The sequence below is a fragment of the Panthera pardus genome, unplaced genomic scaffold, assembly GCF_024362965.1.
Source record: "Panthera pardus isolate Hobbes unplaced genomic scaffold, ASM2436296v1 HiC_scaffold_27, whole genome shotgun sequence".
Taxonomy (NCBI): Eukaryota; Metazoa; Chordata; class Mammalia; order Carnivora; family Felidae; genus Panthera; species Panthera pardus.
Window position 1 is genome coordinate 2138096 of NW_026526843.1, and position 17298 is coordinate 2155393.

Below are 17298 nucleotides of genomic sequence, written 5' to 3' on the forward strand. Positions count from 1 at the left end.
TATACCTTTGCTGTGTATCTTCCTAAGAGTTTTTTACACCTGATAGCAGCTACCACTTGCTAAGCATTCTATATACCACACCCAAGCAGGGGTGCCTGGAGGGTTCAGTTGGTTGAGCATCAGACTTAATTTTGGCTCAGGTCGTGATTTCACCGTTTGTGAGTTTGAGCCCCACGTCAGGCTCTGAGCTGACAGGAGCCTGTTTGGGGTTCTCTCTGTCTCTCTGCCCCTCTCCTGCTTACTTACATGTGGGTGCGTTCTCTCTCTCTCTCTCTCTCTCTCTCTAAATAAACATTTTTTAAAAAAAAGAGGCAGGCTCTGGGGCGCCTGGGTGGCTCAGTTGGTTAAGCGTCCAACTTCGGCTCAGGTCATGTTCTCACGGTTTGTGAGTTTGAGCCCCGTGTCATGCTCTGTACTGCCAGCTCAGAGCCTGGAGCCTGCTTCGGATTCTGGGTCTCCCTCTCTCTCTGCCCCTCCCCCGCTCACACGGTCTCTCTCTCTCTCTCAAAAATAAACATTAAAAAACTTTTCTTTAAAAGGCGGGCTCAACCAGTAGCTGCCATGTGGGAACTTGCATTTTCTTTCTACCAAGTTTATCATGAGCATCGTTCTAGAACAACTGATCTGCCTCTCCAGCATTATTGCGTGTCTAACCAGTTATCCACTGTTGAGCATCAAGCCCATCTTGCCCCATTTTTCTGGTCATAAACCGTGAAAACACCCCTCAGTTGCCATTTTGCACGCACCTCAGGCCAGGTGCTGTGGGTCTCCTGATCCTGTTTGAAGCCTCTGCCTCTTTCGTTCCGTGTTTGCACATGTTGCACTGTCAGGTGCCGGCTCGGCCCCTGAACCCGAGGAAGTTCGGCTGAGTGTGGGGTGCATGGGTCAGGTGTGGTGAGAGCTAGGGTAGGGGGCTTTGAACGCTGCTTCCTGAGTTTGCACCTGACCTCTGTGTGGTAGAGGGCACTGCATCTTGGCCAGAGTCGCGTGTCCGTGTTTGACAACGGTGCAAAGGTTGGAGTGGGTGGGAGAGTCCAGATGGAGGGAGACCGAGTTGGAGTTTGTGGGAGAGCGAGCTGCCGGTGGCCTGAGGCAGGGCACAGTAGCAGGGGTGCTGAGGGAGGTCGGAGAGGTGCAGGTGAGAAGGGGAGGAGCCAGCAGGGTTTCTGAGGCTGAGGGGCTGGCGGTTGTGCTGGGGGCGCTTGCAGAGTGGCGGTGCCAGAAGACCCATGCGTTGGAAGGAAGGGAGCTGGCAGGGCTCGCTGGAAGGAATGAGGACCAGGCTCAAGGAGGCAAAGGGCGGCCGGTCAGCAGGATGGGCCGTGGGCGGCTTCGTGGAGGGGTTGACGGATGGGTAGAGGGAAGTGCCGGCAGGGTGGCCGCTCCCTGGGATTGAGATGCAGTGAAATGGAAACAGATGCCAGGAGAGGTAAGACCAGGATAGAGACCCAGAGACTGCAGTGCAGGTTAGTGGATGTGGGGACCACGGAGGAAGAGAGCGATGCTCAGAAGAGAGGCTGCTCATGGCACTGGCTCCGAGCAGGGTCAGGAGCACGTTGGGTGGCTGGAATTGGGTTGAGCACTCCTTATAATCGGGGAAAAGGGCCTTGGGCTTAAAGAAAGCATCACATCCTTAAACAAGCCTGCTCTTCCCTCCAGCAGTGGGCTGCAGGGGGTGGGAGCGGGGTCTGGGCTTTCGTCCCCTCTCTGCTGCATGGGTCCCCTCTCTGCTGCATGGCGGCGCTGATGTGGGCAGCTGCTTCCCTTCCCGGGTCCTCGTGCTCCTTTCTCTTTGGGCTGGGCCACAGAGTTGAGAACTGCTGTCCCAACCCAGAAGCCTGAAGGTGCTCTGCCATTTTTCCTTGTCCCGTGTGATCTGTCTCTGTGGGTTTGTTTTTTTTTTAATCCTGGTAAAGTACACATAACGTTAACCGTTGGAACCATTTTGAAGCGTACGGTGCAGTACTGTTGAGTCCATACACACTGTCGTACAGCCACCTTCCAGAACTCTTCACCTTACAGAACTGAGACCGTCCCCCTTCGATGGCCTAGGGATCCCACCTCCCGAGCCTGCCTTCCTCATCTTTGGAACCACTGCCATGGCGGCACTGCTCTCATCCCAGCTGGGCTTCCTGATGCCATTTGTGCCCCCGTAGCCCCAGACAAGTGATCTGCCCGACACGGAGGATTGATCCCACCACCCCCTCCTTTCAGTCCGTCCCTCCACAGCACCTTTGGTGTAGAGGCTTGACAGCCAGCTCCTTCGGGACGTGACCCCTCCTTTGCAGCCTTCTACAGTCTCTGCCTTGGCCTCTATATGTCATGAGCTGGCTCTGTGGTTCCCCTTTCCCAAGTGTTTCTGTGGCATCTGCTTGGAAGCCCCCCTCCCCACTCTCCCCTGATGGCCCAGCTAACGCCTGCTGCCTCTTCATGCTTTCCTGAAGCTTCTCTCCCGACTCTGCTCTGTGAGGCCTGCTCCGCACCGTTCGCTGGCCTTGAAGGCTGTCCTCCAAGGCCCCGGGCAGCCTGTGAGGTGTGGCACGGGAACCTGGGCTCGTCCGCTGCAGGCTGATCAGCTCTGTGCCGAGGGGCTGGGTGCACACCACGGGCTGCTTAAACCACTAGGGACTGAATAAGGCGTTGTGGGCAGGTGAGGACAGTTTTAGACCTCTGTCCGGGTTGAACCTGGCAGACTGTCTGGGCAGGCGTTCTAGATTGGAAGCCCAGCTCTCCGGTCTCCGAGCTCCCGCAGTAGAGACCCCAGGGGCGTTATGAAAACAGCGCGTGGACCCCCAGAAGATGCGGATGGCTGTTGGCCCCGGCACCACACTTGGGTCCTCTGGTCTGTGGCAAGGATACGTGCAGGTTGCTGCTTAGTAAAGATTTGGGCAATTGCAGGCTCTGTCCAGTCTATTGGTATCTCACACCCCTTTCCTCGGTTCTTGCTTCCCCACTTGAGACTGGCAGCTGGCCATCATCCCTCTGGAGTCGCTGGGACTGTGGCCGCACAGCAGCTCCTGCTGGGCTGTTTTGAGTGTTCAGAGGGCCACACTTTTTTTTTTTTTTCTCTGCTTTTGCTAAAATGTCAGTCCGGGTCGGGACCAAAGTAGTGCTCACCATCCAGACCCAGGACCCCTGGACCCCACAACGTGTAACGACCTGAATTTGGTCCACAGGGATCTCTTGTCTTCTGTGTACCCCTCTGGGTTGGATTGTGTCGCTGCATTTAGTCTAGATGGGGCTACCCCTCTGCTTCTCTGCCAAGTTTCTCTCCTTAATGGCCACTGACCTAGGGGCTGGGTTGCTTGTTTGAAGCTGATTGAGTCCCTGTTAACCCCCAGGGTAGAATTCATCCAGACCCTCTGAGGCGGGCAAGGGCTCTGCTTTGCCTTCAGGCCAGCCCTGCTTACCGCCAGCCTCTAGCTCTGCGGACAGTTGCTGCCTGCGTGACTACCGGGGCTTGTGCTGAAGGTGAGGGGAGCCGAGCCGCCTGCCTGTGCCGGGCAGGGGCCTGCGTCCGGCCTGGGCTCTGCTGCCCTGCCCTGACCGTTGGCCGCTTCCCCTTCCCCCCGTAATGACCCATGGCGGCCCTGAGAGGCAGGCTGCTGTGACCATAGTGGGTTTGGGAATCGGATATGGCTTTGGAAACCTGGGTCTGTTCCTGGCTGTTCGGTGACCTCAGGTAAGTCATGTAAGCAACTTCCCTGAGCCTTTCCCTGGATCTGTAGAGCGAGGATGAGGGTACTCCTTGTGTGCTTGGGGTGGGGGTTGAGGGGATTCAGGAGATGTTCTCAGCCTCGTTTCTGGCACGTAGGGAGTATTTTGTAAATAGTAGCTGTTCTCCGCATCACCTCGAGGAGGGCTAGACTCTTGTGGGCTTTTCCTCACTGTGCGGTAGGCTGTGCCAAGCCCAGGTGGAGAGTCAACGAGAAGGCCCAGTCTTGGTCCTCAGGGACCTCGTGACCCTGGTCGGGCACGGGGCTGGTGGAGTGGAGCGGGAAAGGCACTGCAGCCGGAGCAGAAGGTCGGGGGAGGGCATCCTCAGGGCACCCAGTGAGGTGGTGCTCGGGGGCTCTCAGCCCGGGCCACCGCACCGGCTGCTGCTCTTTTTCTCGACCGTTTATAGAGGCGGACTAGGAGTCTGGCCGTGCCCCCGCCCCAGCGCCCCAGTGCGATTTCAGCAGTGAGTGCCTCGTGGCCGCTCCCCACCGCCAGGGTCCCCTCGCCGTGGATTACTTTGAAGCAAATCCCAGATCTCATGTTTATGGGCAAAGCAAAATTTAGGTTTGTCTCTTTGCAAAGAGAGGAACTTAAAGTCATAAGCAATAGTAAGGACTTTATGGTAACAGCTTTGTCATGTAATCTTGTTAGTGACTATTCATGTATCCTTGATTGCCTTGTAGGTTTGGGGTTGGGTTTTTTTTTTTTTAATTTTTTAATGTTTTTATTTATTTTTGAGGCAGAGCATGAGCAGGGGAGGGGCAGAGAGAGAGGGAGACACAGAATCTGAAGCAGGCTCCGGGCTCCGAGCTGTCAGCACAGAGCCCGATGCGGGGCTTGAACTCGCAGACTGAGATCATGACCTGAGCCGAAGTCGGACGCTCAACCGACGGAGCCACCCAGGCGCCCCGCGGTTGGGGTTTTTTATAGTTTGTTTAAATTGGTATCTAGGTGAGGCAACTAAGGGATTTTTAAAATCCTGATGCTCAGGCCTGCTGAAAGATGGAGTGATTTAGGTGGCGGCCTTGTCACAGAAGTCCGGGCGCGGCTTTGGTCCTCAGTTCCTCTTGCCCCACTGCTCTATCGGTGGCTGTATTGGCTGCGGTCATTTTTCTGAGGGTACGAACAGATCTGGACGCCTGGACACCAGGACAGCGCTGCAGACCTGGACACCGAGGAAGTCTTATGGAAGCGCCCCCTCCAAGGCCCACTCCGCCCACTTGTAGGGGCATGCAGTGTCCTGCGGGTGCTGGGCCAGGAGGGGCTCTGGTGGGGGGGCTGTGCTGAAGCAGGAGACGGGGACTTCTTCACACACTGTCCCAGCAGGACCGTCTGACACGCCTCGGAAAAAGCCTCGCGGAACAAGCGTGGACTTTTAAAATCCAGATTGTCTGCTCAGCTACTTGATTTGGCCTGAAGAATTCCCTTCCTTGTGCTCTAAAAGCAAACGGTGAATGATCTCCTTCTTTGAGGCAGAGCACCAAGTGCACAGAGGTTCCTCCTTCTGGGCTCCAAGGTCATTGAAAGCCTGGCCTTCCAGGAGGGCCCCTTTCTGAGGCAGAGGGTGTGGGAGCCGGGAGCAGGGTTCTGGATGGAAAGGGACCAGTAGGGCTCCCTGCACTGCCCTCTACCAGCTGTCTGCAGGGCGGAACTGCTCGTGCTGCCAGAGCGTGCTGGTGGCACTGAAGAGCTGGACTTGGCCATTTAATGTCATTCTAATTCATTTAAACTGAAAAGGACATGTGGCTGGTGGCCTTCGCACAGGACTGTGTAGCTGAAACCACTTCTCATCCTTTAATTTGATGCCCTGGTCCAAGCATGTTTCCCACGCTCCCAGCGCGGCACATTGCCTGCTGGAGGCACTGCCTTGTTTCCTTTGGACTCTAGTTACTACCGTGCTGGGCACATCCAGGGCTGACGGCTCCCTCCCTCCCGCTCCTTTGACTTCTGCGGTCACCAGGTGGACCACCGGCATGTTTGAGTCCTGGCCGTCTGCCCTCATTCGGTTGCTCTCTGTTCTCCAGGTTACACAGAACCTATCGGATAGCTGGTTGCAAGAAGGCAACACGATAGTCCCCCCCACCCCCAGCAGCACAGCTCGCTCCTGTCCGTTGCTTCTCTTTAGTTCTCTGGGGTGGACAGCCACATGCTTCCACCCGGGTCCCCTCTAGCTGGCTTCACTGGCCTCAGGGTGGGCGAGCACCACCTGGCTGTTGCTACAGGCGCTGGCATTTACCCTGACCCTTGTGCCCCGCCTCCCCATTTTCTATAGCCTCTGTGCTTGAGGGCTAAGAGGAAGGTCAGGCACGTATGCAAGGGTGTTCTCGGGTAGGCCCTCTGGAAAGACTGTCCTTGGATCTTGAGTCAACTCTTCCTGCTGTTTTCTAGGCCGCCTTTTCATGACTCCAGGCTTCTTGGGGTGTGAGTTTCCTGGGGCCGCTTCTGCACTGTTACTTTCATTCTACTTTCCCCGAAGCCTTTTGCTAGGGCATCACCTGGCTTTTGGTTCCTCTCCATGATGGCCTTTTCCTCCTGTATGTTTTTTCCTGGACAGGTGGGCAGGCTGGGATCACCCAGAATCCACCCTGTGGAGCTCCTTTCTGGCACCAGGCTGCAGTCAGTCCGGAGAGTCAACAGGTGGCACTGTGACACTAGCTTGTGCCCACTTGCACAGGGGCAGCGGAGTGAAGGGGAGTTGCCTGCCTACTTGTCCCCATAGTGGGGTCCTGGTGACCCAGTGACGCAACTCACCCGAGGGCATGGCACCAGGAGATGCCTGGTAAATGCTAAGTGGGCAGGATCAGCAACAGGGTCATGGGGGCGGGGGGGGGGGGGGGTTGCCACAACCATGGAATATTCCATTTGGACCTTGGGAGGACCCTCCCCTTGCTTGTACCCCACTTCCTGTTAAGCCCCTGTCTGCCTCCCCCATTTGCCCAGAAGAGGGACACAGGATTGGTGCAAAGCACGTAAGAACCATGTCTTCCCCACTTGATATGGTTGGCACTGTTTCTTTAGTGTCCACACAGAGAGTCTGTTTCTCCCGCGTTCCCTGTTTACTCAACCTTTTATAAAAGCACGAGAGCACTGCTCAGTGTCCAAAAACATTTTGTAAGAAAGCTGAGTTGAATTCAGGTATTTGGGGATGACGTTTATCTGCCAAGGAGACATCTGGATTTTCTTAAGGTTTGTGTGCCAGCTTTTCCCCTCTGTTGCTGAGTGCATTTATTCCGGATGCTGGGCCTGTCAGCCTTGTGCCTTTGGGAAATCCCTTTGGCTCCTGGGTTCTCGTGTGTTGTCCAGACGTGGATGGCTAAGAACAGTCACGTGCCTGCATCATAGTTCTTGGGCAGTGGAGCAGAGTGTGATGGAGGATAAGGGGCAGGAGACAGAAAAGAGTACATCAGTGTTTTGTCCTGCCTGGCATCTCTTAGGCTATTGAGATTTGGAGATTCTGAAGCTGAGCTCTTCTCCCGTGTCTGCTCTGTCCTAGGTCTGGGGCCTGATGGAGACTCAGAGCACTGAGGGAACTCATAAAAGAGCACATTGGTGTGCCGTGAAGGGCCGCGGGGGTAGTGGCGCAGCTGGATCTTGACGGGCAGGTTGGAGGCAAGAACTCGGGCCCAGTATGCGGGGGCACTTCCAGAAGGCCGGCTCCTGGGCTCACTGCTCTTGGCTTGGCCCTGGGCCCCCCGGCTTTGGTGATGAGTGTTTTTCCGCCTGCCTCTTAGCTACCACTGCAGTCACGAGCCTGGCTTGCTCATCAGCACGGTCTTACATGGCATCTCTCCACCACTGTTTCCCGTCACCCTGTTGCTCGACTGAGTGGCAAGTTCTGTGCCTGTGTCCTTGTCAGTGTGGCTGGGTTGAGGGACAGTGGAGTTGGGCGGGGGGGGGGGGGGGGGAGCCAGGGCCCCGGGGAACAAATGACGACTTGGAGAGGTGGTAAGGGGGAGAACAGAGTGACAGCAGCGTGGCCACACAGCACGGCCACGTGGGGGTGTGCAGAGGCTCTGTGGGAGAACCAGGAAAGGAAGACCCAGGAGGGTCAGGAAAGGCTTTTTGGGAAGGTGGTGGTTGAGCTGGATGTGACTTGGCGGTGGGCGTTCTGAGACAGAAGAGGAAAGGCTGCCGCAGGCTGGGGTGCGGTGGCATGGAGAGCAGGCGAGCGAGAGAACCTGGCGTGTTCCAAGAATGCCCGGCCATTGGGTGTTACTGGAGCAGAGCCTCCGTGGGTGGTGAGGGGAGAGGGCCCACGGTGGGTCTGGCATCAGAGGGCTTGAAGCAGAGGGGTGACACGATCAGATTGTCCTGGAGAAAGACCACTCTAGTTTGCTTCTGGGGTGTGGATTGCAAAGTCGGATGGTCGTGGATAGGGAGGAGGCTCTCAGGAGCTGTTAAAATCACCCGGGGAAAGGAGTATTGAGACCATCGCCGTTGGCAGTGGGGACGACTGGGAGATTGTCTGGAGGTGACGTGGATGGCACTGGGTGGGGGCTGGGGGTGGAAGGAGAAGGGCGCAAGGTGCTGTGCAAGCAGAGTGTGGGTAGATTGGCAATGTCCTTCAGCACAATGGGGTGCAGGGACGGCCCGCCCAGGGACATGCTGAGCGGGGCATGTTTCGGGGCCCCTCTGGAGCCGCCCTTTAGCAGGCAGTTAGATGTAGGGGTTTAGTGTGAGATCAACCCCGTTGGTGGTGAGTTCAGTGGGTGGTGAGGGTTGCTTGAGTCCGAGGCGGGAGAGACTCCCACAAGGAAGGCAACCTGTCAGCTGCACCGAGTGCCACGAATAAGCGCCCCAGGGATTCCAGGGCACTCCTTTGATCTGGTGGTTAGGCCAGAAGCTGTCCTGCCCCTGAGTTGGCCAGGGCAGGTCTTAGGTTGGTGGGCTGCCGAATGGAGGGAGGAAAGGAGGGAGAAGAGGAGGAGGGGCTTGGGCCAGCAGGAGGGAGAGCTCCTTGAGAGCCAGGTTCCTGGAGGGAGGAATTACCAGAACCGACCAGGGCAGGGTTGGAGGAACAGGTCTGACAGGGAGCCAGAGGATGAGAGATCAGGCGCTGGGGCGGGGGTACCGGAGGGTGCCTGCCCTGGTGGTTTCTGTCCCGCACCGAATGGGGTGATCCTCACTAAGGGCGGTGAGCTCGGGCGGGGCTGGAGCAGGTTGAGGTTTCGGGAAGCTCCTTGCACTGCTCTTGTGCTAGTTTCGGGGTTTTTCCCTGGCCTGTGTTAGTAACCCTGCTTCTCCATAGCTGGGGACATGCTGGGAGGGTGCTGAGGAGAGCTGGGCTCCTGCTGTGTCGCTAGCGTCATCACCACAGTCACTCTGGACCCAGCCTCCCTGGATGACTGGGGTGGGGGTGGTAGCCACGGTCACTTAGAGCGCTGCTGGAGTCCCTCTCACGTCAGCCCCCTGCCTGGCCTTGTCGTGACACAGGGGGTGTGTCACTCTTGGGCTTACTTGCCCCATCTTTGCCTGCTGGGTCCACCAGGTGGCACACGTGCCCTCCCCCCAGGCCGTGTCCATCTGGGAGGAGGGGCTTCCTCCACATCATCAGAATCTGCTCAGAGCTGCCTGAGTACTCCTTGCTGGGAGGTTTAAGAGGTTGGGGCTTAGTCAGACTTGCCTTTCTTTCTGGGTCCTTCCAGTGATTTCTGCCCTGCTGACATGAGTCAGGTGTGTTGCTTTTCTCTGGCTTCTGGGGTGCTTGGGAGTTCCTTCTACTTCCAGGGTTCCAGCCCTGTATAGTCAGGGGCTGAGACAGGGAAACCTGAGCCTGGGCCACGAGGTCCCAGCTGCTAATTTTAGAGAGCACATGTCATTGGAAACTCTCCCTTCCTGCCAGGAACCAGCAGCCTGGCTTTCCCCATACTGCCAGGGGCTCCTGGAGCCTCTCTGCAAACCAGGAAGCACGAGGGGCATATGAGGGCCCCTGTGTGCCCACCTCCCCTACCCCTTACCCAAGTGCTTGTTCATGACAGGGACTCTTCTGGGGGCCAGCGCCAGCAGGGCAGCTCACGTGGTTTCTGTCCCCATCCCTTCGGGCCATCTGAGTAGCAGGTATCCACGAGAACCCTGCGAAGGCTGGCAGGTGCTTGGAAAGGATGGTCTGGGAGCAGGCATCCAAGGCTGTCTTGTCTCTTCTGAGCAAGCACTTTGTTGTGGAAACATCCTGCACAAAGCGGAGTCTTTCCCTGTTCCCCAGGGGTGCCCGTAAGCGCCTTCCTCGTAGCTGTAGCCGGCCTGGGCCTGTGTCCCAGGTGTGTGGGACCCGTCTCCTTTGTTACTGTTGGAGCCGTGCCTTTTCCAGTTCCCCTCTCCTCCCATCAGGCAACACAGCAAGCGCAGGGGTGGCCGTCGGGGGAAATGCAGCAGCCCGTGACCCCCAGCTGCCACCTATTTGCCATTCGTTGGCGGGTCTGGACCTGAGGTGTGTGTCTGGGCCCTGATTCTTCCTTTTCTGCTTCCCTAGCCCCAGGAGTCCTTTCTGTGTTTCTCTCATTTGGCTTGGGAGCAGTTCCCTCCAAATGGAGAATGGGTGGTGGTTCCAAGCTCGGACCTTGTGGTCAGAGAGACTGGAGTGGGGATTTCTGCCGTGTCCGTTTTTGGCTCTTGACGTCGAGTGGTTGCTTTAGCCAGTTTCCCCTCTGTGAAACGGGGGCAGTGATTCTGCTACAGTATCAGGTGGGTGTGAGGATTTGGCCCATGAGTTGGAAATGCCCCCAGATGCTAGCTGCTCTCATCGTTTATCACGACGAGCCTGACTTCACGGCAAGGAAAATGGTGCCGTGGCTTCTCTGGAATACCCGAGCGCCGACCGGAAAGGGGCAGGTTCAGGGTCCTCCGGCCATAGCTAGGCCTGGCCTAAGGTACCCTGTCACTGTGCTGCTTCCCACACCATCAGGACCGAAGGACGGCCTTAGAGCTTCAAGCAGCCATTTTGGGGCAGTATTAATCATTCCGGTGGCAGAAGACAGCTCGCAAGCTCCACCTTTTCCCTTGTGTGGCCAGATCCAGGCTGGCGGCATCTTGCTTGGCTGCCCTGGCAATCTAAGAGGACAGGTCTGGGCTGGAGGCAGGCTTGGGGCAGGAACAACCAAGAGAAGATCGTGCCAGCCATTTTTCCTGCTTTCTTTTGTTCACTTCTCCTTTCTTTCTCAATTATAGCCTGCTGAGACGCCTGGTGACTCTCATCTCCCAGCAGGCCACACTGCTGGCCTCCAACGAAGCCTTTAAGAAACAGGCAGAGAGTGCTAGTGAGGCGGCCAAGAAGTACATGGAAGAGAACGACCAGCTGAAAAAGGTGAGTTCTGTCTGCTGGACTCTGTCACGTGACATTCCTTACGGGCCACAGCGTCACTGTTGGCCTCTTGGGCTGGGGAACGTGGGACAGTGCTGGTGTGGGCAAAGCTGAGGGGTTGGCTGGAAGGGAAAGGTTCTCAGTGGGGGCGTGTATGGGAGGGGCCTGGGGGATTCCGCAGGGAGAGGGACACCCTTGTTGCTCCCTCGTCTCTACGTGCTACATCCGGGCCAGACTTTTTCCTGGTAACACTGACTCTCTAATGAGCTGAACCCTATGCTGTGAACCACGGGCAGGCTAACAGAGAAGAATGCACGGTAAGGCCTGTGGCCTCCGGAGGACTGTATCAGCTGGGGACAAGGCAGGGATGGGGGGGGGGGCGGCCAGTCTTAAAAGGTTTGTCTGAGGAAGTGAGGTGTCTGTGGAGCTGGGAAGGAGATGGATGGATGGACTTGGGCTCATAGACAGGATGGGATTGCACGGGCAGGGATGAGTTCGGGGCTCCATGGCCGGAGCGAGCCGTGGAGCCTGGGAGGAGGCGGGGAGGGCATTGGTCACTTAGGGGTGATTGGCAAAAACGGATGACAGCGGATTGAGTCACTGGACGGAGGTAAACTCTGCAGAGCTGCTGAGAAAGAGAGGTTGGGTGTATGGCCTGTGGAGTGCAGCAGGTGGCCATGCTGGCCCTTCCCTCTGCCTGGTGGCTGGGGAGAAGCAGTGGCCCAGTTCTGTGCTGACATTTCTGAAGGGGCAGGTGCCTGGGACAGCTTGAGGAATCACACTCAGTGGGGAAGACAGAGCTGGATTGCCTGCCTCCCTCCCTCCCAAGTAACCCGTGCCTTTGGCGTTCTTCCTAGGAAGCTGCTGCTGGCGGAGTCAAGTTGGACGGTAGGGATGCCGAGGAGAAGGTGGAAGAAGAGAACAGGAGCCTGAAGGCCGATCTGAAGAAACTCAAGGACGAGCTGGACATCAGCAAGCAAAGTGAGCATTGTCCTCAGGTGTCCCCCGGCCCCTGAGAGTCTAGAACTTTCACTCGTGGTGGCTGTCCCCCTCTTGCCAAAGTGTTAACAACAAACGCACGCTTGGGCTCAGGAGCTGGGTGAAAACAGACCAGTGATACCCTGCTTGTCCAACCCCACCAGCCAGGCGCAGCCCCAGCTGTCGGGGCTCGGTGGTAGAGTGTGCGTCTGGGGGCCCGGGGAGCTCCGGGGTGCTTGTAGACTGACTCCGGAGCACCTCACCCAGCACCAGGCCTGGGGACGGGTGCTCTGTGCAGGCGGTGGCATCCCCAGGGTCCTTGGGGCGGGGATAGAAAGAAGCCATGCCAGAGCTGCTTGCAGCGTTCCTGAAAAACCTGCTGTGAGCTCATCTGCTCCCTTCCTGAAGGCCCCACCTGACACGCCTTTTGCTGTCAGCTCTGAGGATGGGATTCTACTCCCTGCCTCCTGCTCTCACCTCAGCATTCTCAGACTGTTTGCCCCACACCCTCGGCCTCCCTGAAGTCAGCCGTGCTGAGAGCCACTTGGAGTCCCTCCATCAAAGGGGCTAGGGGGTCCTTCGTGTTTCTCCGCTTCCCCCAGCCGTGGTGGCCATCCCACCCCCCACCCCCCCAACTTTGGGGGCTCTCATGACAGCCGGCAGGGAGCTTTCTTGAAAGGAGCCGTCTCCTAGACAACCTCAGTGAGGACAGATTTCGGCCTGTGTCTGGTGTCTCCCGCAAGTGGGTTTTTACTCCCTAATCCCCTGTCTTTCTGTTTCCCTTTCCTCCTTACCTGCGTCACCGCCAGAACTAGAAAAAGCTGAAAATGAGGCTCTGGCCATGCGGAAGCAGTCTGAGGGCCTCACCAAGGAGTATGACCGCCTGCTGGAGGAGCACGCGAAGTTACAGGTCAGCATGCTGGTCTGCTCTGTTGCGTCGGATCAGAACCTCCCGCCTCCCCCCACACCTCCCGCGCCCTGAGCAGGCCCAGAGCAGGCCCATCCCCGGCCTAGCCTGCCCGGCAGAGCCTTTGAGAGACCCCGGTGGCAGACTGGCTGCTCTGTCTCCCGCTGCCCCCCTCTTCCTCCATTGCTGCTGAGGCTGGGTCTAGAGAAGAGCCTGCCAAAGCAGTGCCAGTCTGGGCCCAGCAGCTGGAACCTGTTTTCAGCCTAGAGGGGTGTGGCTTGGCAGATGGCAGCCACTTGCTAAAGTGGCCTCAGCCATGGGTCCTCTGCACTGTGGCTGGCCCAGCCCCGTGCCTGGTGTCAGTTCCTTTGAGAGGAGCTCCTCTTACTTGTGCGCCTGGTCTGTGGTGTGGGGCCCCTGATTCTAGTTCAAGTCTTCTACCGGGAAGGTCCAGGACTGGCAGCTCTCCTGTACAGGGCCCTCCACCTACCCCCCCACCCCAGGTCCTCTCTGAGTCCTCAGATGATCCGATCCGGGAGCTCAGGTGGCCCAGAAATTGGGCGTGAGGGGCAAGTAAACACCCCTGAGTTCTGACAGTTTGCCGTGTTGCTTGGCCGTCCGAGTTGGGCCGCAACAGTGGGTGATGAGGAAGGCCCCAGAGGAGGACCGATGGCCCCAGTGTAGGGCATGCTCACCAGCAGGACCTGTAAAAGGCGTGCAGAATTGGGAAGGACCTGAACTGGGACCTGGGGGGGACTTGAATGCCGAGTCTGCCATGGGCCCGAGACGGGGTGTTGGTGTGGGGTCCAGCCCCTCTCAGAGAAGAGTGACAACAGAGGCTTCCAGCTGCACCCGTCTGCTTGGCATTAGGGTCACAGCTTTTGGTAGAGCAGGGCCACTCCCACCCTGGCAGGACTTGGAGTGCACTGAAGGGTGGGGTTCCTTGGTCACCTGGTACCTGTCATTTGGGGAGAAGGCAGCAAGCTGGGCCTTTGGGGTGGAGGGCCTAGAGGGTGAAGGGGAGGGGTGCACCCTGCCGACCCCTTGCCTTGTGGTTTCTGTCCCTTCCAGGCAGCGGTAGATGGTCCCACGGACAAGAAGGAGGAGTGAGGCCGCTCCTCCCTGCCTGCCACCTGGCCGGTGCCCGCTGCTGCCGCCTGCGGCCCGGCCTCACTGGTTACTTCAGTTCGCCCCCTACCACTTCCCATCCCCTTGCACAGCTTACAGTTCCACGCTGTCCCGGCATACCACAGGGGACCCCGGTTCTGCCTGCTCAGGATGGGTTTGCTACCTCCTGGCCGGCCAGGCACGAGGCAGGCATTGCTTCCCGCTGGGTTGAGCCTCTTTTGTGTCTTATGTTGTTTGGGGCCCCTTGTCTCTGGTCCTGCAGGCGGGTGGTTGGAGCAGGCAGAGTATATTTTTCTCTCGGGGGCAATAAAGGTTGTTGTTATGCAACTGCGCTTCATGTGTGTGACTGAGGCCACCAGAAGGCCGTCTCCTTCTCCCCTCATGGGAGTGACCAGGAAGGTAGCAGCAGGTGGCTCTGATAGAGACCCCCAGGCTTTGGTCCTGGAGGCCTTCAGGTTATTTTCTTCCTGAAGAAAAATTTTCTTCCTTAAGGGCTCCCTCCTCCCAGGCTGCGCCCAGGCCCACACTTGCTCTCTGTGTCCCTCTGCCTCCTGCTCCCCAGGCAGGCCTTATTTTATGGCCGGTTGGGGTGCGTCTGACCTGTTGGGTTGGCCACTGGGCCCAGGGAAGCTTGAGAGACTCAGTAAACCGGTGGGGCTTCCGGGTGGCAGGCTTGCCCGCCTCCTCTGAGCCTGTTCCATCACATTGTAGGACAGACGGAACGTGGCAGAGTGCCACAAGTCGCTCCCTGCCCCACTTCCTCCTGAAGGTTTGCGGGATGACCTCTGACTAATGCCTGTTAAGGCAGGAGACTTGCCCTTGACGGTCACCTATGACTGGCCTAGGGTAGAGCTAGGTGGTGGGGAGGGTGCCCCCTCTGCTGCCTGCAACCCTGGGCCCGTGTGGGGTGTGCTTACCTGCTCTGAGAGCCCACTCTCGCAGTGGGCTCCACCTTGGCGTTTCCCCCCACCCCTGACTGGCTTCGGCAGGTGCCCTCTGCTGAACAGGGCCTGGTACTCGAGCAGCCTGAGGGCCCAGGGCACGGGTGGCGGGGCGGCTGTGGCCTGTCTCCCATGCGGTGCTCATCCTCTGCTGGCCCTGAGGATGGTAGGAGGGCAGGAGGAGCAGGCTGGAGGGGTTTTCTTTCGGAACTGGGGGCACCCCTGGAGATGTTAGTGCTGGTGGCTAGCTGGTGCTCGCGCTGCTCCTGACCTGGCCGGGCCTGGGCCTGGGCCTGGGCCTGGGCTGCCTTCTCCAGTGTCCCTTCCCCATGCTCTCATGAGCAGTGAGGTGGTGTCTGATGGGGGCTGGGGGCGGGGACTATGGGTGAGGCTCTCTGGTTGCTGTGCTGAGGCCGAGGGATAGGCCTGCTTTTCCAGGAAGTGTTCCCTGACCACTTTACCCTCCCTTGAGCTCGCCCTCCTGCGAACTTCTAGAGGCCAGAGTCCAAGCAGTGTGTCTGTGGGTTCTTCCCTGGCCAACTTCGGGCAGCCCCCGGGCCCCCTCAGTGTCAGGCTCTGGACCAGGCAGAGGCGAAAGCGGCACCAGACTGCTTTCAGAGTACCCTGTCTGGGGGACGGGGAACGAGACAGTGTTGGGGGTGGTAGACCAGCCGTGACTGGAGGGCCACCATGGAAACTTTGCTAGCAGCCTTCTGCTCCGGTAGGCCTGTGTGCCCCTTTGCCCCATGGTGTCCTCTCCCTTGCCTCTGGCTGTGGTAGGCCATGGTGCACCACAGTCCTGGGCTGATTCCTTCCCTTACCTGCCTCCCACTAGATTGTCAGACCCCGTGTCCTGAGCCTCTACCGCAGAGGCAGACTCCGGAGTAAATGGGGACTGCCCACTGCTCTCAGGGTCCTAGCCGAGCAGTCCCGACTTCCGTGGACTTCTTTTTGAATGATGTCGATGTTTCCGGAGTCTTCGGTGGCATTGTGGCAGGTGGCTCGTAGACCATTTGGGAAGAGGTGCCGAAGCCTGGGCCGAGGCCTGGCCGTGGTGGGGGGAGTGGAGATGGTAAGGAGCTGGGGTGAGCCCAGGGTAGCGAGCAGAGCGGGCCTGAGGGTGACGCTAGGCTGCGGGCTCCAATCTGTGGGTGCGGAGGCAGAGACTGTCGATGGAGGAGTCAACAGGGCAGGGCGTGGTGGGAGGGCCTGGGACACGGCCCACGTGCCGCGGGGCCGTGCCGAGTCCCTCGGGCAGGCACCTCCGCGTGCCAGCACAGGCCTGAGTTGAGTTGCAGTCGGGCCTGCTCAGCCAGTGCTCCCTCTGAGCTCTGTGGGGACCTGCCCCATCCAGGTTCTCGGTGACCACCGCAACATGGCTGGTGGCGGCATCATGAGCCAGAGGCCCCCTTCCCCCCGGCCGTGTAGTTGAGCGCTAAAGCCCCTCCTCTGTAAGGGGACTGTGCCTTGCTGAAGAGCAGGCACCGGCCCGGGAGGGACTGCGGCGGGGAGCAAGCCGGTACTTCACTCTGAGGGGCCGCCGCCCCTCCGCAGGCCGGCCTCCGGCGTGAGCACCAGGCTCCCCAACCTTGACCCACCATCCTACTTTGTCTGTGAACGTGACTGTGTACCTCACAGAAGCCGTCTCCTGCAGTGTCTTTGTGTCTGGCTTCTCTCCCTCAGCATAAGGTCTTCGAGGTTCAGCCACGTTGTAGCAGGTATCGACTTCTCACCTTTTTTAAAAGTTTTTATTTATCTAAGTAATCTCTGCCCCCAATGTGGGACTTGAACTCATGACCCCGAGATCAATAGTTGCATGTTGTTCTGACTGAGCCAGCCAGGCGCCCCAATTTTCTTTTCTTTTTTAAGACTGAATAATATTCTGTTATATGGAACGGCCACATTTTGTTCATCCATTTCCTCCCGTCAGGGGACACTTGGGTTGTTGCTTCCACCCTTCTTACTTTTTTTGTTTTTAATGTTTAGTTGTGAGAGAGAGAGAGAATGTGAGCAGGGGAGAGGCGGAGAGAGGGAGACAGCGTGAGCGGAGAAAGGGCAGAGAGAGGGAGACACAGAACCCGAAGTAGGCTCCAGGCTCTGAGCTGTCAGTACAGAGCCCGATGCGGGGCTCGAACTCACGAGCTGTGAGGTCTTGACCTGAGCTGAAGTCAGATGCTTAACGGACTGAGCCACCCAGGTGTCCCCCTGCCCCTTCTTTCTTAATCCGACGCCAATCAGGCTTCTGCATGTCCCTGTATGCCCGACCCTGTCTTGTGCAGATCTCCAGGATGCTGTCTCACGCAGTGAGCATTCTAGGGCCTCATCGC

General features: G+C 58.2%; 1 protein-coding gene across 3 annotated transcripts in view; it reads left to right on the plus strand.

The window, feature by feature from the left end:
- BCAP31 (B cell receptor associated protein 31) overlaps positions 1-14357 on the plus strand; it is a 29793-nt gene extending 15436 nt beyond the window's left edge. For all 3 annotated transcript variants that reach the window (XM_019437703.2, XM_019437705.2, XM_019437704.2), the window contains exons 5-8: positions 10885-11020; positions 11875-11998; positions 12805-12905; positions 13974-14357. In XM_019437703.2, coding sequence (XP_019293248.1) covers positions 10885-11020; positions 11875-11998; positions 12805-12905; positions 13974-14012 — 400 coding nt within the window. In that variant the 3' untranslated portion in view covers positions 14013-14357. The remainder of the gene's footprint in view (positions 1-10884; positions 11021-11874; positions 11999-12804; positions 12906-13973) is intronic.
- The last annotated feature ends 2941 nt before the right edge of the window (positions 14358-17298 follow it).